Raw genomic sequence first — 26,449 nt, 5'->3', positions numbered from 1 at the left:
TATACCTGGCGTAACTAATGACTTTATTGAATAATGTCACCTAGGCCATCTTTGAATTGTTTGCTTGCGAATTTGGTCAAGAGGCACTCCGCAATACTTAGGATCCCTTAAAATTTAATATCACGTTTTAACACACACACACACACATCTTTCTGTGTATCCATCGATTATCATGTGCGTTGTCTGTTGATTTGTACGTATGTGTGTGTTTGTACGTCAAAACAGTTTTGACTACTCTGGAAAAGATTATTTTTTGATTTTATGGCAGTATCCGTAAAATACATTTAGTACTAGTTTATAGATATCTTACTTGTACGTAGCTACATTTTTACACCTTAGATTGCTATTTCCGCACTACCGAGTGAACGGACATATGCAAGCCAAATGACAATAAAATAAAATTCATCGTATTATTTATTATAATTACAATTTTGCAAATACTCCTAAATATAAGAAGTTCTCTCATAAGAAAGAAATAGGAAAATTTCAATTTGGAGTTCAAGTCCACTGGCGTTTTCCCCGACGCGACAAGAAACGCTAAGAAATAAATACTGTTTCGCAGTTTCTTCATCATGCTAACTAGGGTCATGCTTTGTCGATGTAGTGTGATGCAGCCAAGAAACCGTGGAGTGGATACTGGTGAGAGAACTATTCGCAAGGACCGCGAGAGCGGCGCATTGTACTCTGCCGCGCACAACTTCGGTGTCTTCACCAGGAAGACTGCGACCCACCTACAAGACGCACTGCCATGTGTGTTCGCCAAGACAGAGAGCATCAACAACACAGAGGACATGGACATCCCAGCGGTGCTGTTTCGATGCACTACGAGGTACATTTACCTACATTTTACTTCAATAACACCTCAGACGACTAACGGCTTGATATACCACTTCATTTTGTATTATCGCGGGCGAAAAAGAGAGGAGAATGTACTGTGTCCAGAAATTTGTTAAAACTGACGAGACGGCATTACCCATGTAATGCCGTCTCGTCATGTAATGCCGTAAGACGGCATAATACCACTTACTCCTGCAGTTATTTTGTTTTTTTTCGCACCAAGACCTCCTGAAGCAGAAATATTGCCTTGCTTAGAAGGAGTAGCTGGTACATTTTAAGCAGTGTGAGACGACGTTTTAAAATGAACGAATTTCGAACGAGAAAGGAATATGTAATATTTTTGCTCTAATATTGTCTGGGGCTTCTGGGCAAATGATGGTGTGCTCATGGTGCAACATGATCAGTTGTGTAAAATATTTGGTAGGGTTTTACGCCCTGAAGTTTCGACAAGATTATGCGAGATGCCGTCGTGGTGGGCTCCGGCGATTTCGACCATTCATTGCTCTTTATTGTGCACCAAAATTCAAGTACACGGGCCACTAGCGTTTCGCTTTCATCGAAATGTGGCCACAGTGGCTGCGACTTCATTCCGCTACAAAGAGGCCAGTGGTCGATCAACATAACCAGTAAATCACCGCTGCTGGAAACGATGCACTTTTGTGAATTCACGTGATTCAGCAGATACAGTTGTAATCACAGATAAGAAAATTAATGACTTCATCGTAAAAAAAAGTGTGGGAAAACAAAGAAAAAAGCCAACTCGACAGAACACTTGCTAACAATACGAGTGTTTGTTTTGTGTGAAGAAATATAATCGGCTTGGACAGGTGAAAAAGTAAAGCAGATGAAAGATATGAAGGCACTGCGCTGGGATCTCAATCAGTATTTGCGAAGTTCTTTCATGGGGACAATCTTTTGTTGAATACTACGATGTATGGTGCGCTTACACATGGTAGCTAAACGGAAGGAAATTCGAATGCTTCATGAATCTTCCGGGTGCAGAAATGACAATATTTACGCAACATGGGCGTCTGTTCGAAACTCGGAGAGATTCGCGCTCGTCACAGTAGGTTACATCCAGTTTGGTCTTTGTGAGTGTTCTTGTGCTCTTGGAGCCGGTCATTCACGCAGCGACCCATTTGACCAATGTAAAGGCCACGGCAAGACGTCGGTATCTCATGAATGGTTACAGTCTTGCATGGAAGAAACTTCCTAGCGTGTTGCTTCTTGCAAGTGCAAGCAGGGAGTTCTTTTTCATGCACCCGCAGTTTGACTGGCACCGAGAACACCAACCTTGCGTTAGCACGTGCTCCAATATACCTTCTTGATTTTTGTGAGACATCGTAAAGATAGGGATGACTGTCACTTTTGGCTTGTCATCTGTAGTACGATGTTTTTTGTTATTGTGGTGCTCCTAAAAAAAGCAAGCGCATAGTGAGGGCTGTTTGAAAGTCGTATGATCATGCATATAAGTGAACATAAAGCTTGAAGAGACGTGTGCCTATATGGTCATAAAAGTAACCTAAACCGTGCAGTGACTTTACTTAGAAAAGGCTGTTGGTTCACATTGACTTCCTTGAGGCCATTTATTCGAGGATGGTAAGTGGTGGTCAGTGCGTGTTGTGTGCAACAAGAACGCAGGATGTTAGCATTGACATGGGATAGAAATGTACGGCCGCGGTCTGAGAGGAGTTATCACAGGGCATAGTGAAACATATATAACGTCTTGTAAGAAGAAGTCAGCGACGTCGGTTGCACAGCTTGTCGGTAGAGATCGCATAATGTAGAGTGTAGCGTAATCCGTTATCGCGGCTATCCACCAGGTTCCCAATCTTAATGTAGGAAAAAAACCAAGCAGGTCTAACCCAACACGGTAAAATGGTTCCGCGGGTATGTCGATTGGTTGAAGATGGCCAGCGGGTAGCAGCGACGATGGTTTAGCACTTTGGCATAATGCGCACGTGGCAACGCATCGGCGTACCGAGTGAGCAAGGCCTGGCCAGAAGAAACGGCGCCGTACGCACTCGTACGTGCGAGGTGTCCAGCTGTAGATGCGTCGTGAAGTTCGGAGAGGACACAGTGCCGCAAGTGCTAGTACAACAATGCGAAGGTCACTCTCGTCAGGTCGCAAGTTGCGGCGGTATTGTATTCTCTTTTGAGGGACAAAGTGGCGGTCGAAAACGTCATTTGGCGAAGATTCCGCACGGCTGATGATGTCAAACCGCAGTGTATCCCGTTTCTGTCCTTCCCCAATGCTAAGGAAGTAGGACATTGATAAGATGGGAGTGCTCCTTGGGTGCGTCGGTGTCCTCAGGATTGCCGACAGTGTTCCGGGAGAGGTAATCAGCATCATGGTGCAAGCGGCCAGATTTGTAAACCACCAAATAGGGAAAGCTCTTGCAGGTGCAAAGTCTAGCAACCAAGGTGCCCTGATGGATCTTTCAGAGTTCAGCAAGCAGACCGCGTGGCCCCGCCACGGTGGTCTAGTGGCTAAGGTACTCGGCTGCTGACCCGCAGGTCACGGGTTCGGATCCCGGCTGCGGCGGCTGCATTTCCGATGGAGGCGGAATGGTTGTAGGCCCGTGTGCTCAGATTTGGGTGCATGTTAAAGAACCCCAGGTGGTCGAAATTTCCGGAGCCCTCCACTACGGCATCTCTCATGATCGTATGGTGTTTTGGGACGTTAAACCCAACATATCAATCAATCAATCAATCAATCAGCAGAGCGCGTGGTGGTCGGTAGTTACCGACTACAATGCACTCAAGCCACATGGTTTCCGTGGGAGAAGAAATGGATGTAAGCTCAAGGGCCGAGATAAATCAGACATAGGCTATATTAACATGCAGAGTGGCAGAAATAGGTTAAAGTGGGAAGAAATAGAAGAGCAGGTAAGTCAAGAAGAGCTGATTCATAAGCGTATCAGCCGGAGGAGCAAGAAGGCTCAAGCCCCCCCCCCCTCCCACCACCACCACTGAGAAAAGTTGGAGGGGCTGAGCGCCCCCCCCCCCCTCTTTTGACAGTTGTCAATGTCAGCTGCAAGCTGAGGAACCCAACAACAAGGCGAAGGTTTTTTTCGACCACAGTAATCCCTCAATTATATTGTTACGGGGAAATAAAAATATTACGAGGGAATAATTTAATATAGTAATTTATTTTTAAATGTCTGCTGTAATGATTGCACTGAAATGTTCCTTGCGGTTGGGGCCATTTATGCCACACTTTCACGCCTTGTACTGTAGCATTGCAAAGCGGGTTACAGTAAAAGGCGGGAAAGCGTCTTGTACTTGCTTTCTTATGGATGGGAACGGGGAACCGTTTTATGGACCAGTCAGAGCATATGCTGCACGAGGAAAATTGTTTTCTTTCATTAAAAATGAAAAGCGTCATCGCTGATTTATTGAAGTCTACTAGCCGATGATTCTGACTAATCTTTACGAATGCATTAGTCCTTCCGTAGTAGAAGCGCCACAAAAGGTTTGCGCTTTAGTCTCTGATAAATCTGTTCAGCCTTGCTTATGGTAACTAGGAGTGATGACAGCAGTTTGCAGCGTAGCCAAAAATAAAACAGCAGACTCAAGACCAGTGGGAGATAGTTATAGCACAAGGACAAAACGACGACACAGAGACAAGTAGAAGATGAAGGACACGAGTGTCTCTGTGTTGTTGTTTTGTTCGTCATGCCATACCAACTAGCCCAAGCCGCCACACCAGTGGGAAGCTCAGCTACAATTGTACCTCGCAGATAGACCCACCTGACCAAGGAGAAGGTGAAAGACTGTGACCTTTTGCACGATGAAGGCCTAATTAGGTGTTGGCCTAGTCAGTTTTCATTAAACTTGACTTCTCTTTTACAGCTCAAAATAAAGCTCTGACTGAAAAGGAGCACACATTCGTGACACTGATTAGTTCTCTCTCATAGATGAGCTCACAGAGATGTACACGCACACATAAAAGTTTTCCCGAGTTACTTTGCAGTTGCCACGAAAAGGGCTCTTTGCTCCTGCAAAAGATGAAATGTATGCAAAAGGTTTTACATGGCACCGCAAGGAGGGACACTTTCCTCCTTGTGAAGTAAATCACCCGTTATTTGGGGTAACGGCAGGAATTGTCGAGCCAGGTGCAAACGAGTCATCGGTGCCTACGCAAGCCTGTTTTATTATTGACGTTTCTGTTGCGTGGTGTGGTGTCCGCACATGCTTACTGAATAGTCGTGCGTTGATTAAGTGATATGTCGGATTGAATCTCCCACAACCATTATATGATTATGAGAGACCCTGTAGTGGAAGGCTCCGGAAATTTCGACCACCTGGGGTTTTTAACGTGCACTTAACTCAGAGCACAACATGGGCCTATTACATATACATATATATATATATATATATATATATATATATATATATATATATATATATATATATATATATTTATTTATTTATATATATATATATATATATATATATATATATATATATATATATATATATATATATATATATATATATATATATATATATATATATTCAACTCGCATAAGCATTAATTACTTGAAATTTCGGTCGTTTGTATTTATTGTGGGATAGGCCCTGCAAGCGACGGCGGCTGATCGGTGGTGTCCTATTTACAGGTACGCGCGAGTCGCGCTTAATTCGCTCAAACTGCGTCGATAAAGCAGCCTTCCAGGCGTATATAGCTGTAGCATATCCGACGTACCCCAATTAGCCAGCCTTGGGACGTTTATTTGTCACATTACACGAGTCCGAACGTTATGTCTTGTGCTGACACAGCTAAGGGAAGCGTAGCGTCCCCGTCGTGCCACGCGGTCGATCCGCAGACGATCCAAAGCTGCTATGTTAATGCAAAGTCGCTCAGTTAATGGTTTCCTTCACGTAGCTGCTATGTGCAACCGTTTAACGATGCCTTTACCAATTCCCATGCGTATCATTATGTTCACGCTTGGTCAGTGTGGTAACTAATCAGAGAGACTGTTCGTCCGCATTATCAATATGAAATCAACTGGCCGCGAGTGGTGGATGATAAGAATGGCATACAGTAATCAAAAAGTCGCCGCTCCACGATACCCTGCCTCCATCTCGGCGTTTTCGAATAATTTTTACAGCGGACAGCTGCTGGAGTTAACGTGTTAATGCAACTGTTTGGTTCCTGAATGAAGGCGGTTTTAGGCGTTGTTTCAGCGTGTTTTTCAGCATGTCTTCGCTATGCATGTGTGAGAATGACGTCGTGACGCTGCTGGGAGAGAATAGAAAGCCGCAGACAGTGCTTGAATTTTGAAAACGACGTTTCTTCGTTTTGCTGGCTCAGATCAGCTTTATATATATATATATATATATATAAAGATATATATAATATATATATAATTTATATATATATATATATATATATATAATATATATATATAATATATATATAATATATATATATATATATATATATATATATATATATATATATATATATATATATATATATATATATATATATAAATATATATATATATATATATATATATATATATATATATTTATATATATATATATATATATATATATATATATATATATATATATCGCTTCAACTAAACTTTTTCTGCACCCCGTCAGTTTAGTTGAAGCAGGGAACGACTAGTATTTACTCTTTTGTCGTTGAGGAGAGACGTCTACAGTAATTCATGAAAACAAGACTGGCGAGGAATTTAAAAGAAGAGATAAAGAGCAGATAAATACATAAACCCGCATTTTATTAATGCATTCATAATAAATCAAGTACACTTCTACAAGCTAGCCATGCGCAATCTTCCGGTCATTTTTATTGGCCTCAGCCCTCTGAACTCGACATTTCGGAGGCTGCCGTGGGGCTAATAGCTTGGACTACGATGCTACAGCGTCGTAGTACAAGATGAACTTTTTTATTGAAATAGAAAATAAACGAAGGAGTTTTTGTCACCGTTACTTGGCGATGGCTACCCCTTTCCACATTATTTGGAGAAATAAATAAAAAAAAAAACAATAGCTTTATTAGGCGGACCTGTGAGTCTGAGCCTGTATGAATCACGCTGATATACTTGTAAGTACATCCGCATGATTCATGTGGTGCCAAATTTCTTGGCTCGTCTAATGCACGAACATGGTCAGATAAGATTTCGTGGGTTTTGTTGTGTGTATGTCTGTGTGTCTATGCCAGTGTTTTTAAAATATAGAACTTGTTTCATAAATAAACCCCTAATGGTTTTAGCCTGGTTGCTTCAGAGCCAGAATTTGAGATAAATGGAAATAAACAAAGATTTGTGGGACCCTTGAGCTTCGTCGTGAGCAGTAGAGAGAGGCCTTATTACGCTTCAAAGCTAAGCGCAATCGAGCCTCTCAATACTGTTCACGGCAAAGCTCAAGGGTCCCCCGTTACGATTACGGTTTATTTTTCGTTTTGCCAATCAGCGAATGTGTCTTTACATATACATTAAGCACCACGCCAATCTACGCAGTGGTCCTCGTGTTTGAAACATCTGGTGTGGACAGTGAAACACCTGTGTTGCATACGTGTAACACAAGCCATGGTACGTGGATACGGGCCACAGTAATTGGTGGAAAGGGTAATTATTGGTCTATATACGTCATTAAATGGGGTACGCTCACGTACTCTGTTTCACTTTTGGTCGAAATCAAGTTCGCACGATAAAGAGGGCGCCAAGACGCAGACGGCAAAAAAGATTGAGAAAGCCCGATTACTTTACGCTCGCTAAGATATATTTATTATTTATAAAACATATTGCATACGCTTTTGTTTGCACTCCTCTTGCAGTTACAAACGAAATAACTAACCTCTTATTCTTCCAGGGAGCCGAGGCGAAATCCGGCATGCACGATGGCGGCGCATGTGCAGAACACCGCATGCGGAAGGCATGTCGTGCAGCACTGCTCTGAGGCTGACCTCTACACCGGCGGAGGTACTGCGGCTGACCAGAGCCAAAATGTTTACTGACTGTAGTTAGGGCACGTACCTCTGAATGGTGATATGTGAATGCTGCTCTCTCGCCCATTGTCGTGGTTGGCGCCATGTGCTTCAACACCATCGGCTGCGCGGTCACTTCATCAACTGGGGGCAAGAGGGTTTTGGCCTTTGATTTGTCAAAGGGCGCCTCATCAAGGCCTAAATGCACTCAGGAAGTACTTGGAGTGCGCTACGAGCTCGAATATAAGCTATAATTTACGAGAAGATCATGCCCTCTAACGGAAACTTCACACCAATATAACTGCAGCGACGTTGTTTTGTTCTTTTATGTATTAATTTAGATGATTTGTTTCGATATAAAATTTGTGTGATTGAATAAAAGCTGTTTAGAGTTGAAATTCGTTACCCTACTTGCATACTCACTTTTATCGTGTGATGGTGAAGCACTAACTGAAGCCTCTGCTTTACTTTTCGTTCGATTGAAACTCGGCTGGTTGGTGTGGTTTAATTCTCTAAGAGACACAATACTGTAAAATATTTTTTGCATATTAGCAAACAATCATGTCATACATTTAGAAGGCTGCTGCTGAGTCCCACATTTTTTAACCGATAAAATTGAATTGCATTGTCACGTTGGTGCCATAGAGCCAGCATACGAATTTTCGGAAAAATTCCTTGAGCGATCGTTTCATAAATACAAAAAACCTGTTTTTGAATTTCTGACCTTACAGTCAAAGATTTCAGCGTGAAAATGGGGCCAAACAAAATGTTCCATACAATTCTCAATCCTGTTTTTTTAAAGTTTATTGAATCGCATGACATGTGCATACGTGCACACCATACAGTTAGTTTGGTTTAAATAAAAATATCACAGCATATCCGACGGAGCGAAACATGATGAGTATGGAGAAGCAGCCTCTCCGTCCGTTGTACTTGCTTCCGCGCGTGCGTCCGTTTGTGCGTGAGTGAGTCCATCTGTCCGTCCATCTGCTAGACTGGGCGTCCGTCCGTGCATCCGTCTGTGCGCCCATCTAGTGAACACTTCAAGTACAGCCATCTCACAGCGGGTATGTGCGAAGCGTGTCGCGCCGACAGACAGGGGACATTGCTCGACACTAAGAAGCTTCCCCCCTGAAATGCTGCATTAGACAACTTGACTGGCCCTTCCATTCAGAAATGACGAAGTTAGGAATTTCGGGTTCTAAAACGACAGTTCTAAAACAAAAAAAAAAACAGCAACAAGAACACAGATGTCTTGTCTACAACATTATATACATAGAAAAATCTCAGTATTGCTGAAATTGAAGAATCAGTTATTTTTTAATTTTGTTATATGCGTTAGAATAAGCACCGAAATTTCGTAGGTCATCGGTAATCTTTCTAATATAAAATCTTAATTATTCTATAACTGCAAACTATTTTATATAAACACCTAATTCTTGGCCAATCTTCCACAGCCGGTATGTTCCACGGACAACATGTGAAAAAAAAACAAGTTGTGGCTCGTGACAGTCAAGAATAAGATTAAAACTCGGTAAAAAAACAGAAAAATACAGCAAAGCAAAGCATAAATAAATAACACTAGCTAACCAACAAAAAATGACTCAACATTCAAAATCAATAAACAATGTGGAAACATATATAGGTGGCTGCACTTAAAAACGCTTCCCTGATTGGTAACGGCAAAAAGTTAGAAGCTGTACTAGCTGCTGACTAGCAAAAGTATGCCGCAAAAGTGTTAAAGTACTTGAACTGGTATAGCGCTATACAGTAAAGAAATATTGGCTGAGCAGTACGAAAGAATATATTTTGATCATTCCCTTTGGTATATAGGCACACCGGACGCGTGTTCTTCTTGGTTTAATAGACTCCACATGCAGTTTTGAGAAAATATTTTATACGCGACCTCTAAGCAGAGGTCTTGGCGCACTGATAGTGAAAAGAAAAGCATGTCAATGTTTTCTTTGATTTATTCATTTACGTTTTTAACTTGTAGCAGCCAACCACGCTGGATCGGCCAATAAAGGAGCGGTGCCTTGCTAATAAAAGAATTTTCTATTTTATTAGCAAGGCACCCCCCCCCCCTTTTTTTCAAAGTCACACTGCCCCTGGATCCATGGCCAATACCCTGCAGTGTTGTGGGTTGAGCCGACTTGGGTTCAACAAACAAACTAACCAAGCAATCTCTAAGTGTGGGTATGTGCCAAATTTTGTAAGGCTCATCTAAACAAACAAATAGAACCTTGCTCTCACGAGCTTCTACGAGCGGCTCGTGCGGCTGTGGCTTTGGAACGCGTTTTCTGTCTTTGTGGAAGAAAACGGTGTTGGTCTATTACCAGAAATGGGCCTCAGTCCACCAAGCGACAGCGCAACTCGCTACCTCCTTGGTGGCAGCGGGTGCTCTTGCTTGACACAGTCGCCAACTTACAAGAATCATCTCCCTATGTCGTTGGACGTGCAATCAGCGTTCACCGAAGTCGAGGCGTGCTGCATGTCTGGTGACTCTGCCGTTCAGGACGACCACCCAGACAGCCGGGTCCATGTGGCGAAATGCTGGAACAGCGCCGGTGCGCCTTGTTGCCACGGCGGGGACGAACCCTGGACGAGACTGTTCCTGAGAGCTGAGTCCGACCGGCACCTCGACACTAGCGTCATGCAAGCAGCACTGACCGTCAAGGTAACCCACCACAAAGCAGCGTTCGTGTCAAGTTACAGTGGATGGCTGCACGTAAACAGGTACACGTCATCTTTCTATACTACATGTTATAACGCTGCAGCAACGAGTTAAGGAAGTGAGCGAATTACCTTATTTGCAACTGAATATATATTCTACTCTTTCTGTCTCCGGATAGAATCATATTTACCTGTAATTATTTAACGAGCCCCTACGAATCAGAAAGCTCATAACTGAACGTGTATCGCAAGCCGACGAGTTAACGTAAATAGCGAAGTTCGATGCTTGTATCCTGTATTTGTGCTATGAATGCTGTACAGTGTAACGCAGGAATTTGAGGCTATCATTTATTCCATCTTAGCTGTAGCTATAACCGTGAACCGCACTAAGTGAAAAGCTAACTTTTGGGGTCTCAGCAATTTCAATAAATGGGTTTTACAATAACAATTGATGACTGCTCAAAGCTTATGGTTCAGTATCCTGGCCATAATTTATCTACGAAAGAAACAGCAATTCCCCGAAATCAGTACAAAAACTTAGCAATGTGTGCATTCTTCAAACTGTTTCTTTCGAATCAGTGTTTCTTTATCTGATAACTTACTTAGAACATAGCTGCAGCAATGAACTGATGAACTACTGGTTCATTCTAAAAACGGCGGAAGGTCTCGCAGGAGTAAAACTGCCAAGTTACCGTTCAAAGTGTTATTCTACCCTCGCAAAACATCATCATCATCATCATCAGCCTGACTACGTTCACTGCAGGACAAAGGCCTCTCCCATGTTCCGCCAGTTAACCCGGTCCTGTGCTTGCTGCTGCCAATTTATACCCGCAAACTTCTTAATCTCATCTGCCCACCTAACCTTCTGTCTCCCCCTAACCCGCTTCCCTTCTCTGGGAATCCAGTTAGTTACCCTTAATGACCAGCGGTTATCCTGTCAACGCGCTACATGCCCGGCCCATGTCCATTTCCTCTTCTTTATTTCAACTATGATATCCTTAACCCCCGTTTGTCCCCTAATCCACTCTGCTCTCTTCTTGTTTCTTAAGGTTACACCTACCACTTTTTTTTTCCATTGCTCGCTGTGTCGTCCTCAATTTAGGCTGAACCCTCTTTGTAAGTCTCCAGGTTTCTGCTCCGTAGCTAAGTACCGGTAAGATACAGCTGGTATATACCTTCCTCTTGAGGGATAGTGGCAATCTACCTGTCATAATTTGAGAGTTCTTGCCGAATGTGCTCCACCCCATTCTTATTCTTCTAGTTACTTCAATATCGTGGTTAGGCTCAGCGGTTATTACCTGCCCTAAGTAGACATATTCTTTTACAACTTCAAGTGCACTATTACCTATCTCGAAGGGCTGCTCCTTTCCTTTCGAAAAACATCACACAGGGTGAGATTCATTTTCACTCTGTATGAAACGAGAGATTGAAACAGCTTTCTACTCTTCCTCTCTTTGAAAGAGTAAAATTCCCACACACTTTTCAGGCATACGAGAGTAGAACTCGATTATACTCTAGTCCTAGATTACTCTTAAATGCGTCGGCACACCGCGAGTGATTAGCACTACTTAATAACCACACACATATAGAGTAAAACGAACTAAATTTGTTTTTTGATGCGACAGAGAGGATTATTAAAAGAAACAGAGTTTCCAGCACGCCAGTGAATTTTAGCGCACTACAAGTCACTTGTAACTCCTAATATCTACATTTTCAGCTATGGATCTGTGTTGGGAAACAAGCTAATACTAGCTCATTTAATTGGTCATGATCTAAACTCAACTAAAACGTCTATACCAAAATACTTATATTAATATTTATGTTTATCACTGCGACCATCGCACACGGGCGATGGTGCCGTAAGCCTAACGTACGATACGGCTACAGTAAAGTATTATAGCTTTAGTCATAAAAGATGAACAAGAATGACCATAAGTATGTCCAAGGGGGTGAAAAATAAAAACTAAATTGCTTAGTGTACACTCCAGAATCGCGATGTTTCGTAAGCAAAAATTACTAACCACTTAGCGAGTCTGTGCAATTGACGTTCATTTAATTGGTTGCGCTAATCTTCCTGTTTCTACGGTGAGAACTTATCGGATAGACGTTTTAATCTCACGAAGCACAAAACATACACAGTTAACACATTAGCTGCAGTCCGGCTGGTATTGAGAAGCGTGGAGACACTCAAATCTATGCGTCCAAACAAAAAATGCTAACATGTCACCAACATTTCTTATGACATAAAGAAATATACGCTCATATGCCGTCCGTCAAGTGGTGTAGTAGTTAGCGTGATAGGCTAGCAATCTGTAGTACGGCTATAGGTTTAGGGTTCAAATCTCAGTTGGTGTTTATTTTTCACCTTATTTTTTTTTCTTCTTTTTCGTCATAGTGTTCGTATTTAGCTATCCTTACAATCCGAGCGCGCCGAGATCTGCCAAAAACAAATTAAAAGCCCAACTTCGGCTCGATTTCTACTATTGTCTTCGTAAGATGTACGGTCATTCTCTTCGGTGAGGTCATGCTATTCTTCTTCGGGCAGCGTTATGCTACTCTGTTGAGTTGGAGTGCTTTGACCCGTTCGGAGGAATCACTGTACTCTGCCTCAACAAGAATTGATGTACTCTGGAAAAGAGAGTTAAATATGGGACGAGAAAATACTCTCCCAAAAAGAAATCCCAGCACCCTCTTAGTCTTTAGAGTGTTTTTCTTCCTCAATAACCGAAATCATTAGCCCATATTTTAGCCCATATATTAAAATATGTGATAAAATGATTCAAAATAAAGGCCGTAAATTATGCAGTTAAATGATGACTGTATTGAATAATGTCTTGTAGGCAATATTTGCATTGTTTTCTAAAGTATTTTGTCCTTTGGCACTGCACAGTGTTTAGGATCCCTCAAAGTCTCATATCACGTTTTTCAGTGTTTAGGAGACGACTGCTCCAGAGCCTGCCGTCACTGATGGAAGCGCCGTGTCAACACAGATCCAGCGAAACTGTCGCAAAAGAAAAAATGAAGAGCTAGACGGCCTTACTCGACACACACACACACACACACACACACACACACACACACACACACACACACACACACACACACACAAACACACACACACACACACACACGCACGCACACGCACACACACAAACACACACACACACACACACACACACACACACACACACCTGTATATCTATGTATCTATCGATTATCGTTTGCGCATGTCTGCTTGTGTATACGTATGTGTGTGTTTGTGCGCCAAAAAAGCTTCGCCTACTCTACAAAAGATAATTTTTGTAGGCAGTGTGCGTGAAAAATTTCTCTTCGTATTTTATAGATATCGTATTTTGCGTAGCTACACTTCTACGCATTAGATTACCATTTTTTTCGCGCTGCCGTGTGGTCCGACTTATGCAAGCCAAGTAACAATAAATGAAATTCACTGTATTAATTCTTATTACTATGATCTTGCACATATTCTCAAATATAAGACATTCTCTCATAATAAAGAAATATGAAAATGTTTATTTGAAGCATAAGTCCACTGGCGTTTTCCCTGACGTGACAAGAAAAGCAAGAAATAAATACTGTTTGATTGATTGATTTGATTGATATGGGGAGTTTAACGTCTCAAATCCACTATATGATTATGAGAGACGCCGTAGTGGAGGGCTCCGGAAATTTAGACCACCTGGGGTTTTTTAACGTGCACCCAAATCTGAGCACACGGGCCTACAACATTTCCGCCTCCATCAGAAATGCAGCCGCAATAAATACTGTTTCGCAAAATGTTCATCACGCTAACTGGGATCATGCTTTGTCGATGCAGTGTGATGCAGCCAAGAAAACGTGGAGTGGATACTAGTGAGAGAACTATTCGCAAGGTCAGCGAGTGCGGCGCATTGGACTCTGCCGTGCACAGCTTCGGTGTCTTGACCTGAAAGACTACCATCCACCTACGAGACGCACTGCCATGTGTGTTCGCCAAGGCAGAGAGCGTCAACAACACGGAGGACATGGCACAACCCAGTGGTGGTGTTTTGATGCACTACGAGGTACATTTACCTACAATTTACTCTAATAACACCTCAGACGAGTAGCTGCCCAATGTACCGCTTCATATTGAACTATCGCGGGACATAAAAGAGTAAAGAATGAACTGTGTCTAAAATTTGTTAAAACTGACGAGACGGCATGATCCGTGCATCTACAAATACGTCTTTTTCCTTCGCAGAAGTATCTTTATGCCTTCCTCAAGTTCAATTACAAATTTAGAGCTTTCATGAGCTTTTTAGGCGGCGTATATAATACCACATACACCTGGAGTGTTTTAAATTCGCAGTAAAACCCCCTGAAGAAGAATTATTGCCTGGATTAAAAGGAATAGCTGATACATTTTAGGCATTGTGAGACAACGTCTTAAAGTGAACAAATTGTGAACGAGAAACGAGATATGTTATATTTACTATAATACTGTATGGTGCTTGTGAGACATAATGGTGTGCCCTTTGTGCAACATGTAGTGGTAGGGTACAATATTTGGTAAGGTTTTACGCCCTGAAGTAACGATATGATTATAGGAGATGCCGTCGTGGTGGGCTCCGGCAATTTCGACCATGCGTTGTTCTTCATCTTGCACCGAATTTTAAGTACACAGGCCACTAGCGTTTCGCTTTCATCGAAATGTGGCCACAGTGGCTGCGACTTCATTCCGCTACAATGAGGCCAGTGGTCGAGCAACATAACCAGTAGAACATTGCTGCGAGTAACGATGCACTTTTGTGAATTCACGGGATTTAGCAGATACAGTTGTAATCACAGAGAAGAAGGTTAATGAGTGCATCGTAAAAAAGTGTGGGAAAACGAAAGAAGTAAGCCAACTCGACAGAGCACTGGCTAATAACAGGAGTGTTTGTTTTGTGTGAAGAAGTATATACGCCTTGGAAAGGAAAAAAAGTAAAGCAGATGAAGGAAATGGAGGCACAGCGCGGCCGTCTCAACCAGTTGATGCAAAGTTCTTTATTGAGGATAATCTTTTTGTTGTATATTACGATGGATGGCACGATTACACATGTTGGCTGAATGGAATGAATTTTGACTGCTTTGTATATCTTTCGGGTGCGGAAATCACAATATCTACAGAACATGCGCGTCTGTTCAAAACTCGGAGTGATTCGTGCTCGTCACAGTAGATTGCATCCAGTTTCGTCTTTGCGAGGGGTTTGTGCTCTAGGAACCGGTCATTCATGCAGCGGCCCGTTTTACCAAAGTAAAGGCCACGGCAAGACATCATTATCTTATGAATGGCCACAGTCTTCCACGGAACAAACTTCGTAGCGTGTTGCTTCTTGCAAATGCTAGCAGGGGCGTTCCTTTTCTTGCACAGTGATCCGCATTTTTACTGGCGCCTAGGACACCAAGCTTGCGCTAGCACGTGCTGCTGTATACCTTCTTTTTTTTTGTGAGACACCGTAAAGATCGCGAATGATTTCCACTCTTGGCCTGCCATCTGCAGTAAGATGTTTCTGCTTTTGTGGTGCTCACTAAAAAAAATTGCCGTGAAAACGACTGAGCTGTTTTAATGTCGTATGATGATGCAGATAAGTGGAATTAAAACCTCAAGAGAGGCGCACTTTGGCTCGTAAGTGTAATTTTTACTTAGATAACGCTGTAAGTGCTCATAAACATTATTCCCAGGCCTTCAGGCCTTTCATCTCACGGATTTCAAAACTTGCGCAGGTGCTGTCACTGTGCCGTTTGTTGCTTAGTGATTATAGCGTATAGACAACACTGCCACCTTTAGAAGTGTGGAAATTTCTGCGATATAGTCCGCAAACCTATGCAAACTTATTTTGCAATTGCGTGATAGCTTATTCATTGCATAAACGATCGGCTGTTTACCAGTTACAGGTACCTTCATATAGCAGATTATTGAATGCTACTAACTCAGTAGAGATCAACCCGATGCTTGCGTAGACTTCCATGCTGCCAAGAGTGTCCCTTTCTTTAAACTTTGAACCAGTTTAAGGCAAAACTTATGCCTTAAATGCCTCGTCAAAAGTCGAAATCACGGTTGGCGTCAAGGCAAATATTGCTTCATCACAAACTCGTAACCTGGTGTACTGTCGGCATTCGCGTTATGGAGGAGACGTCATTTTTCTCGCCAGGAAGCGTCTGCTCCTGTGCCACATAAGCACCCAACGCACCCAAAAGCAATGAGACATGGTGGAACGACGTTGACACAATGTAAACTTCCAATAAATGGTCTTATTTAATAATGTTGCAACAGGTAGGAGCCGAGTGGCTCATACCCGTTGCAATATAGTATTTTGTGTCCATAAGCTCCTATGTTATCATAAGGAACCCCTATATTGGTGGCGGATATGTATACTATCCGTTGTTCATTAGCATGCAGTGAAATCACGCAGTACACGGGCCTCTGGCATTTCACCTTCGCTACACCCGTGCACATTTGTTCTTGATTGCCCGTAGCCACCAGCACCACGTTGCAGCAAAATTTATTTTACAGGGCTGTTGACGCGAATAAACAAACCGGCCAAAAACAGCGCACGGATGCGAATATGTGTAAGACAAGAAAACTTTTAGGTGCAAATGGTACACGTGAAGCTGAGCTAAGAACACGAAATTAATAGAAAACATGGCAAGGTAATTATACCCAAAATATTGTTTTCCGATTTCAAGGCATGATAACATGCCATCTGTGTCAAGCTACCCTTCCTTGCATATTCAAGCGATCGATCTTATTTTTTTGAGCAGCTCAATGGGAGGCAAGCTAACACTTGGGCCAGCCTAGGTAACACTGTTCACCGCTTCAATTATTTGACGTGCTGTCTTTTTCGGGCATCAGCCTGTCAGACTGCACAGAGTATATTCGTGGATAGCAACCCAAAGTTCCTCCTGTGAAGATGCTTTCACTCTACTGTATGGCAACTACATGCAGCTTCATATTTTAAGTGCTTTTTTTGACACCTCACGGATGAAGACTCAAGAGAACACTGCTGTAAGCTCACCGGATTCATTGCGTCAATCAACTCTTTATAGCAACCAGCTAACGGTGGTAAGGCATGTGTCGTACATACCAAGTGCCCAAGCACTACAACTTGGTCTCCCGAGTGAAAGTTCGAAAAAAAGATGCACAGGTAAACATTGTTTTGGAAGGCACTCTAATCCACTGCGAACCCGAACACTGTATGTAGGATGGATCTGAACAGTAGCTATCGAAGTAGAATGTTAACACTGTAACGTCTGTTGACGTTGGGCTTACATGACGCTTGCATGGCGTATTTTTAGAAGCAGTTATAAGCACTTGCATGGCTTTAAGTACAATACATGACTGCCATGCAGATTGAATGTGTTCAACTTTTGCACGCACAGTCATTTTAATTCTTTACGTGCATCTGGTTACTTCGCCCACCGACAACACCCCCCACACAATTTCTGCGACCTGAAATCATTTACGCGGGTGCTTTCACATTTCCAAAGGCTGGGCGGATATAGACCAGGGGAGCCAATCTCGCACCAGTGACAGAGACACATTCACGAAATTTTATTCGCATAGGGCTATGACTGTAAGGAAGTTGCACGAGGGGGAGGAAAGGGGTTCAACCGAAAGTCAGCTATCATCGCCAAATCACAAGGTTTTAGGCATATCTCCTATACGTGCAATTACTGGAGAATGTATATTATCACTATTTGAGAAACATATGTATCCATGTCCATCTCCACAATAGACTTAATCTGGATGTCAATTCTGGAATACCAGGTTTCTGTTACGTGGTTCGATTTCAAAACAAAGTGATTTTTTGTGAGGTGCGTCAGGAAAAACATATTCTTAAGGCTGGCAAATTATGTGTAGCTTACCAGAACAAAACCTTATTCACAATAGGCAAAAAAATATTTCGAGTATGTTTACAAACGTAAAAAAAGGTAAAGGACAAAAACTTTCATGTGCGGGCCAAGGGACCAAAGGATCAGTGGGCTGCATGTTCTCGTGTTCGAAACCTCTGCATGATGTGGACCGTGAAGCGCCTGTGTCACATCCATATAACACAAGCCATGGTACTTGGGTACGGATCGACCAGAGTGTGTGGTGGAAAGGGTATCAAAAAGTATCAATATATCAATAACAAAGGGTATCAATAATAAACCTTCATGAAATGGGGTACGCTCGCGTATTCCTGTGCCACTGCTGGTTTTTATCAAGTTATTAACACGATCACGAGGGCGCCAAGACGCAGACGGCAATAAGATTGAGACAACTGGACGGGTTTTCGCTTGCTATGAAATATTTGTCATTTACTATTTTTATTTATTAATTGGTACTTCAAGGGTCCCGAGGGACATTACATGAGGAGTGGTTATCTTAAGTGAAGAGAAAACGCTAAACAATATAACAATAAACATCAATAACACTAAAATACAAACTGTAGATACAAATGGTGGCGAAAAAATAAGACAATCCATTGCACAAAGGCAAGTCCAAAGGCATCAATTCATGTATGTTCTATAGTATATCGGAAGCGTGTTGCATCACGGACAAGTGCTACATCTTTTGGATGGCCATTCCAGTCTCGGGCAGTTCTGACGGAGAATGATTGATGAAATGTAGTGGCGCGGGTACGGGGTGCAATTACTGCGTTCAGTTGGCTTCTGCGGGATGTACGAGGAGTCAGTTGAATCAACTTACTGTCACGAGGCATGGTGTGAAACAATCTGTGGTAGAGGCAAAGGCGTGAGATGCGGCGACGAGAGGCAAGGGGCACCAGCTCCAGCTTAGACGTTAGAGGTGAAACGCTTCGTGATACGAGTACACAGAAAGGGTAAATCTGGCGGAACGGTTCTGGACTGATTGGAGAGCTTTAGTGAGATTAGATTGGTGGGGGTCAAAGATAGCAGAGGCATATTCAAGTTTAGATCGCACGAGCGTTATGTATGCATGTAATCTTACATGTTACTGAGCCATTCGGCGAAGGTAACCAAGCATTTTGTTCGCTGAATTGATAATATCCGTTATGGGATCCGTCCAAGGTCAGTCTTGAGACAGGTGAAGTCTTCAAACATATAGCTGACGCTTTTGGTTGCACTCATCTCACAGTTCTGAACAAATACCCCACCTCCTATTCTTCCAGGAAGCCGAGGCAAAATCCGGCATGCACGATGGCGGCGCATGTGCAGAACACCACATGTGGACGGCAAGTCATGAAGCACCGCTCTGAGGCTGACCTCTGCACCACCGGTAGTACTGCGGTTTACCAGAGGCAAACGTCTTACTTACTGTAGCAACGGCACATATCTCTGAATGGCGATATATCAATGCTGCTCTCGCGTCCATTGTCATGGCGGGTGCCATGTGCTTCAACACCACGGGCTGTGTGGTCACTTCGCCAACTGGGGCAAGAGGGTTTTGGGCCTCAATTTGTCAAAGGGCACCTCACCAAGGCCTAGATTGGTTTGAGATGTACTTGGAGTGCGCTGCAAGCTCCAATACATGCTACAATCTACGGGACGATCATGCCCTCTAACGGCAGCTTCGCACGGAGTGACCTGCAGCGACATATTTTGTAATTTTATGTAATAACTCATATGATTCCTGTCGACAGAAAACTTGTTGATTGAAGTAATTATTTTTAGAGTTGAAATTTGTTGGCTCATTTGCATACTCACTGTTAGCGTGCGATGGTAAAGCAGTAACTGAAGCCACTGCTTTACTCTTAGTAGTCTTGAAATTCGGCTGGTTGGTGCCGTTTCATTTTCTAAGGAAAACTATCTGGTAAATTATTTTTTGCCTATTAATTAACAATCAATCATAGATTATGAAGGCTGCTGCACGGTCCTAGAATTTTTCTAACTGATAAAAATGAATTTAAATGTGATATGTTGCTACCATAGAGCCAGCATACGAAGTTTCAAAAATTTTGATCGAACGAACGTTTCGAAATACGTAAAAAACATTCTAAAATTCTTACCTCACACTCGAAGATTTCGTCATGAAAATAGGGCTACACAAAATGTTCCATCTAATTCTCATTCCTGTTTTTGATGCTGTCATTTAAATCTGCCGTCCTTAAATAAATAAAGAAGCCAGGGACAAAAAACAAAGACCCGCCCAGACAGCTGCATGGGTTTTAGAGCTTTAGATTACCGTTAGCAAACTTGTCCAGGAAGAGAAGTTCCTGTTATGACCACATGTCTCTTATTGGGAAGATAAACCATGTGTCGCACATCAACAATTTATTTACGGGATAGCGTTAAAGAGCTTGTTTCGCCGAAATTATGGGGTCGGCGTCGGCAGTTGCGAGCAAAATGTTGTCTTGTGAGTGACTGAAAAATCGTGACAGATGAAAAATAATGAAAAAAAGAATTTAGTCTGATTGAGGAGCAAACACGTGTTTTTGGCGGGGCAAGCAAGTGTTATACCACATAGACACGCGCCTGCAGTTTGAAATACAGTGAAAATAACTTGTTCTACTTGGAAATGCCTTCAAAATAACTTGCATGCTATACACACACACGCGCACCTTGTATACATGCTTCACCATGGAACATGCATTATCGCAATTATAATGCATGGTACAAGTGAAGACTGCGAACGAGAGTCGGAACATGCAATTACCACAAATGGATGGTTTAAAGCAGGCCACTCACTACAAAAGACACAAGTTACTGCACCTTTTCCTTTCCAGCCACGTAGTGGGTGTATAGCCATCTCAACAAGATTTCAAGCGCACAATTGCATTTTGTTTAAAGCATCCTTAAAGAAATGAATTAAAAGTCATTCTATGGGCACACCGAGGTATTCTACATTAAGTAGAAGTAATTGACGAGATCCGATGCAAAGACAATAGAATGATAAGAGCTCGTGCTCACCTGAATTTAATAAGCGAAGATGCAAGAAGCCAATTAAGGAAATTATGGTGAGAGGGAAAATACAGGAATTTAGAGTTCCGCTTCAAAATTGATTCGAGGCAGCAAACGAGGTAACCTACAATGGCAATGGCAGAATGAACGATAATCTTACTAGTATCATCAAATTTGTGCAATGGAAGTTGAAGGTACGCTCTCTGGAAAGGACAATTGCAAAATAACCCAGGAAACGAAAAAAAACTTATTAAGAGACGACGAAGCGTTATAGCTCCAAAGGCAACAAACAAATTGAGCTAGTGGAGGTATCGAAGTAAATAAAAGGGCGTTTTTAGCGAAACTCAGAAAGTACATAATGAGGAGAATCAAGCAGGCTGTAGAAAGTTGCACAATCCTGAAGACTACAAAGGCAAACTTGTGCATAGACAAAAATTGGATGTAGGCATTGCTGAACAAGAAGGTATTTCATAACAAATCTGGCTAGAATAGCCAAGGTAGTGCAGAAGTCTACAGAAAGCTGTACAGAAGCCAAAACAACTAGGATCATACCGTGAGAAACAATATTACTTCAGAAGAATTCGACATCCTACCAGTATACGACAGGGCAGGTAAAGAAAGCCCTAGAAAGAATGCAAAGAAGAAAAATCGCTGGTGAGGAGAGGATTAAAATGAAGAAGTCTACAGGGAGCTGTACAGAAGCCAAAACAATCAGGATCATATCGTGAAAAACAATATTATCTCAGAAGAACTCGATATCCTCAAAGTATACGACAGGAAAGTAGGAAAAGCCCTAGAAAGAATTCAAAGAGGAAAAACCACTGGTTCGGAAAATGTTAAAACGGCGAAATGTACAGAAAACTGTACAGAAGCCAAAGCAATCAGGATCATACTGTGAGAAACAATATTATTTCAGAAGAATTCGACATCCTACCAGTATACGACAGGGCAAGTAGGAAAAGCTTACAAAGAATGCAAAGAGGAAAAACCTAGAAAACGTTACCTAGGAAACCTAGAACCTAAAGTCCTAGGTTTCCTAGGTTTGGCTTTCTAGGTTTTTCCTCTTAGAAACCTAGGAACCTAAGAAAAACCTAACATAGAGCACCTAAAAGATGGCGAAGAAATTGTGCTAGAAAAACTGGCTAGCTTATACATAAAGTGGCTCTTGAAAGGAAGGTTACTACAATCTTGGATGAACGCCAACATCGTCATAATTTAAAAGAAAGGTTACGTCACCGAGTTGAAAACTACAGGCCGATGAGCTTACTGTCCGTTTTCTACAAGCTATCTACAAAAATATAGCTAATAGAATTGAAGCGGCATTAGAGTTCAATCAACCAAACGACTACGCAGGACTTTCTAAAGGCTACTCCACCATAGACTATATTCTTACTATCAATCAGGTTATAGAGAACTGCGCGGAATGCAACCAACCCTATACATATCATTCATAGAATATGAGAAGGCGTTTGACCCAGTCGAGACATGAGCAGTAATGCTCATGTCCCTATATAAACATACTTCAAGAAATCTACATTGAATCTCCAGCCACCATAGCTGTCCTTAAAAAGGCGACAAAATCTCAATACAGAAGAGTGTAAGGTAGGGAAACATGATCTTTCCAGTGCTTTTCACCGCGCGTTTACAGGACATTTTCAGGACTCTGCATTGGGAATAGTTAGAAAAAAGAGTTAATGGAGAGTTTGTTGGTAACCTGTGATTCACTGATGACATTGCCTTAATGAGTAACTGAATGGACCAATTAAAGCTCTTAATTATTTAACTGGACATGCAAAGCAGCAAATTAAGTCAGAAAATTAGAACGCACAAAACTAAAGTACTTTGCAACAGTCTCAGCAGAAAACAGAATTTTGAGATAAGTTGAGAGATGCTGGAATTTGTAAAGGTATAGGCCTACTTGAGACAGAAAATAAATGCGAATCTGAACCATGAGAGCGAAGAAGCTAAAATAAAATAATGGAGTGGATCACAATCCACAAGCCTTCTCAAATTATGAATGGTAATCTGCCACTAACCCTTACGAGGAGAGCATATAACAGCTGCATCTTGCCAGTACATATCTGCAGACCATAAACCTGGTGGCTTACAAAGATGGTTCAAATTAAATAGAAGACGATGCAGCAAGCGATGAAAAGGAAATGATAGATTTAGTCTAAGAGACAAGAAGAGAGTAGAGTGGGTCAGAGAACATACCGGAGATAAAAATATCTTTGTTGAAATCATGAAATATTACTGCACATGGGCCTTTCACGTAGCACACAGGAAGGATAACTGCTAGTCATTAAGTGTAACTGGCTGGATTTCCAAAAAGGCAAACGTACGAAAGGGAGATAAAAAGATATGTGGGCCGATGAGATTAAAAAGTTCGCAGGTGTAACGTGGCAACGGAAGGAACAAGACCGGGTTGATTGGCGCACCACGGGAGAGGCCTTGGCCCTGCACTGGGTGTAGTCAGGATGATGATGATGATGATTTTATAGATGATGACCCATTGCCCAGAATGCAGCCGCTTGCTAAAGCTTCAATGACAGTGACCATTTTGAAGACAGTAGGAACTGGAGACAAGATATCGCTATCGTGTTTCAACTCTGAAGGGTGAAGCTTAAAGGTTCCCAGATACTTTATCAAGCATCGACACGCATTCTCGTTTCATTTCGGTTCAATAATTGATACCCTCGGCCATAGAGTTTCATGAAATATTACCTAGAGCGGAATCTGGTGCTAGTGTCTACTGCGGCTCCTTCAGCAGCACTTGTACCCCCATGGGAATTAGAGGAAATTCAGGCTTCGGATCCGTTTTATATAGATGACATTCTTGAGATTCGTCACGCTTCTTTTGTGAGTGTAAAACAAAGGGATATGAAGTTATACTTATGTTAAATTTGCTTCAAATATTTGTGCGCAAATTTTATTACAAAGTTTTCTCGACCTTGCGGCAAAAGTGAAAGTTAGGCAAATTCAACCACCAGGGTAGGCATCGCTGTGTCATTGCGTTCCGAATTTGGCGTCAAGAATAAATGAATTTTTCACAGCCTTTGTAAAGCAACATGCTTGTTTTTCTCTAGAAAGTATGCATTATCTGTTCTTGGAAATAACACTACAGTATGAAGTGTGAAACACTTATCGTTTTGTCTTCTGCGACGCAAGCTGCGTCGGTCCCAGTAGTACCAGTGGTCTGTATCACGCACCTCTGGTTTGTTGTGAAGTCGAGTCAGTGGGGCGTGACGCTGCATCTACTTAGTTTCCTCGTTATTTTGCACTCGATTTAAAGTGAGTTCAGGCAAGACATGCTCGTGAAAAAAAACATGAACTCTATGCAATATCCTGCTCTGGCATGAGACGCTACATCTTTGCGACAAGTTGAGTAGACGACGCTTCGTTTAAACTGTGAAATACGACTCGTAAAGATTCAAAGTCACAGAAAATCTGAAAATCTTGCAGTCGACAGCCTTTTCGTACAGCAAAAGCACTGCTTCAGCTTTTTTCAATGCGCCCCACTACACACACTGCGTGGAAAAGAAAACTGACACTGTAGAAAAAAGTCCGTAGACAGTTCGCTAATTAACACTATCCAATTCAAAGCCTGTACTTCCCACAATTCCTATCAAGGTGAACGATTGCAACTCCGGTTTCCTCTCCAGTTAATAATATATGAAACTCTATGTCCACGGCGAAGGTCATTACAATGGAGGTTGAGGGAAAAAAGACGACATTACAAGCAAACGAGTACGCAGATAACACTGAAAAAAAAGATGCAAGTTCTCTGTTTTATTCATGCAGTCTTAGGTAATAGTTTTTTTTGAACAGCTGGTCTTAAATGGTTTTTGTTGTTTTGAGGTTTACTGAATATGGCACATACCCACTGGGGGGTTCGGTTATATTGTGTAAGGCTGAGAAACAAACAAACCGCGGAAAGTGGCGATGCTTCATCATCGCCTTCTTCCTCTTCTGCTTCGCTTCCAAGCGACGTGTGTAGATTTGTGCGATGAAGAATGCAGTAACTCCGAAGAAAGGAAAAGAGAGAAATAAAAAGAAACCAATATTCTTGAAATAAATGTTTTTTGGGTAAGTGACAGTCGAAGACGCGACACCCCGTTCTGAAGTTGAGCTTTCTAAGCTCTCGGCTTTACAGGCACGTTAATAGAGCATGGCACAGTTTTGAACAGTATAGCATGTATATATGGGGGTGGGGAAAAAGAGGGATGATCTATAAAGTTATAAGGGTTCTGAGGAGGACAACCCAAGGAGAGAGAAAGCTTAAGAGAGAAAAATGATGTGATCGGGTATATTTTAGATACACGGTGAAGTGTATAGATTGGCGACCTTTGCCACAACTCGAAGGGGGTACATTTTTTACTGACCCAGAACAGTTTTATGATTTCTAGGTGATTTTTCACAAAAAGATGGCGTCTATTTCTGATGGACACCAACTCCATAAGATATTACTAGAGGCGGCAAATAAAATTTTTATAGTTATCGTGTCTCTGTGGTTTCACAATACAGTTTCATAGATAGCTGAAAAGAATAATAATTATGGCTAAGTGTCGACGACTCACGAAAGCGCCAACGCTATAAAAATTGGGATATCAAAACAAAAGAATGACACCTGTATTTTCTTGGCAGCCTCTTCGGGCTTACATAATAAACCTGCAATGAATGACCAACACTTTCACACTATCACATCAATAAGTGCATTAGATTTATGAACCTGGCACCGTTTGATCCGTGGCCTATCCCCCACAGTGGGTTTCACTGAGATAGTGAGGAGCAAACCAACCAATCATTAGGAAGTGGTCAACGAGATATCTGTCCCGCTGTAGAAAAGTTCTTAATCGAATCAGGGCGGTTTGATCTTACATATCATATTTACTTAAATAATTTCTTCTAACCATTTTAAAACGCATTATATATAGAATAAAAAATATGCAATCCCTACTTCCTAAATATTTGTTTTTGACGAACCCCCCGGTGATGACGTGAGCTATACGTATAGTTTATCATCATCAACACCTTCAGGTTGCACTGCAAGATTAATCGTCATTTTCATCCGTTCGCACGCTCATCTCGTGC

General features: G+C 42.0%; 1 protein-coding gene across 2 annotated transcripts in view; it reads left to right on the top strand.

Moving 5' to 3' along the window:
* LOC119167908 (uncharacterized) overlaps positions 1–8,199 on the top strand; it is an 82,126-nt gene extending 73,927 nt beyond the window's left edge. For both annotated transcript variants that reach the window (XM_075879240.1, XM_075879239.1), the window contains 2 exons: positions 605–829; positions 7,687–8,199. In XM_075879240.1, the coding sequence (XP_075735355.1) occupies positions 605–829; positions 7,687–7,831 (370 nt within the window). In that variant the 3' untranslated portion in view covers positions 7,832–8,199. The remainder of the gene's footprint in view (positions 1–604; positions 830–7,686) is intronic.
* The last annotated feature ends 18,250 nt before the right edge of the window (positions 8,200–26,449 follow it).

The sequence above is a fragment of the Rhipicephalus microplus genome, chromosome X, assembly GCF_043290135.1.
Source record: "Rhipicephalus microplus isolate Deutch F79 chromosome X, USDA_Rmic, whole genome shotgun sequence".
Taxonomy (NCBI): domain Eukaryota; kingdom Metazoa; phylum Arthropoda; class Arachnida; order Ixodida; family Ixodidae; genus Rhipicephalus; species Rhipicephalus microplus.
Note: the sequence above shows the minus strand (reverse complement) of the source record. Positions and strands in the feature narration are given on the sequence as shown.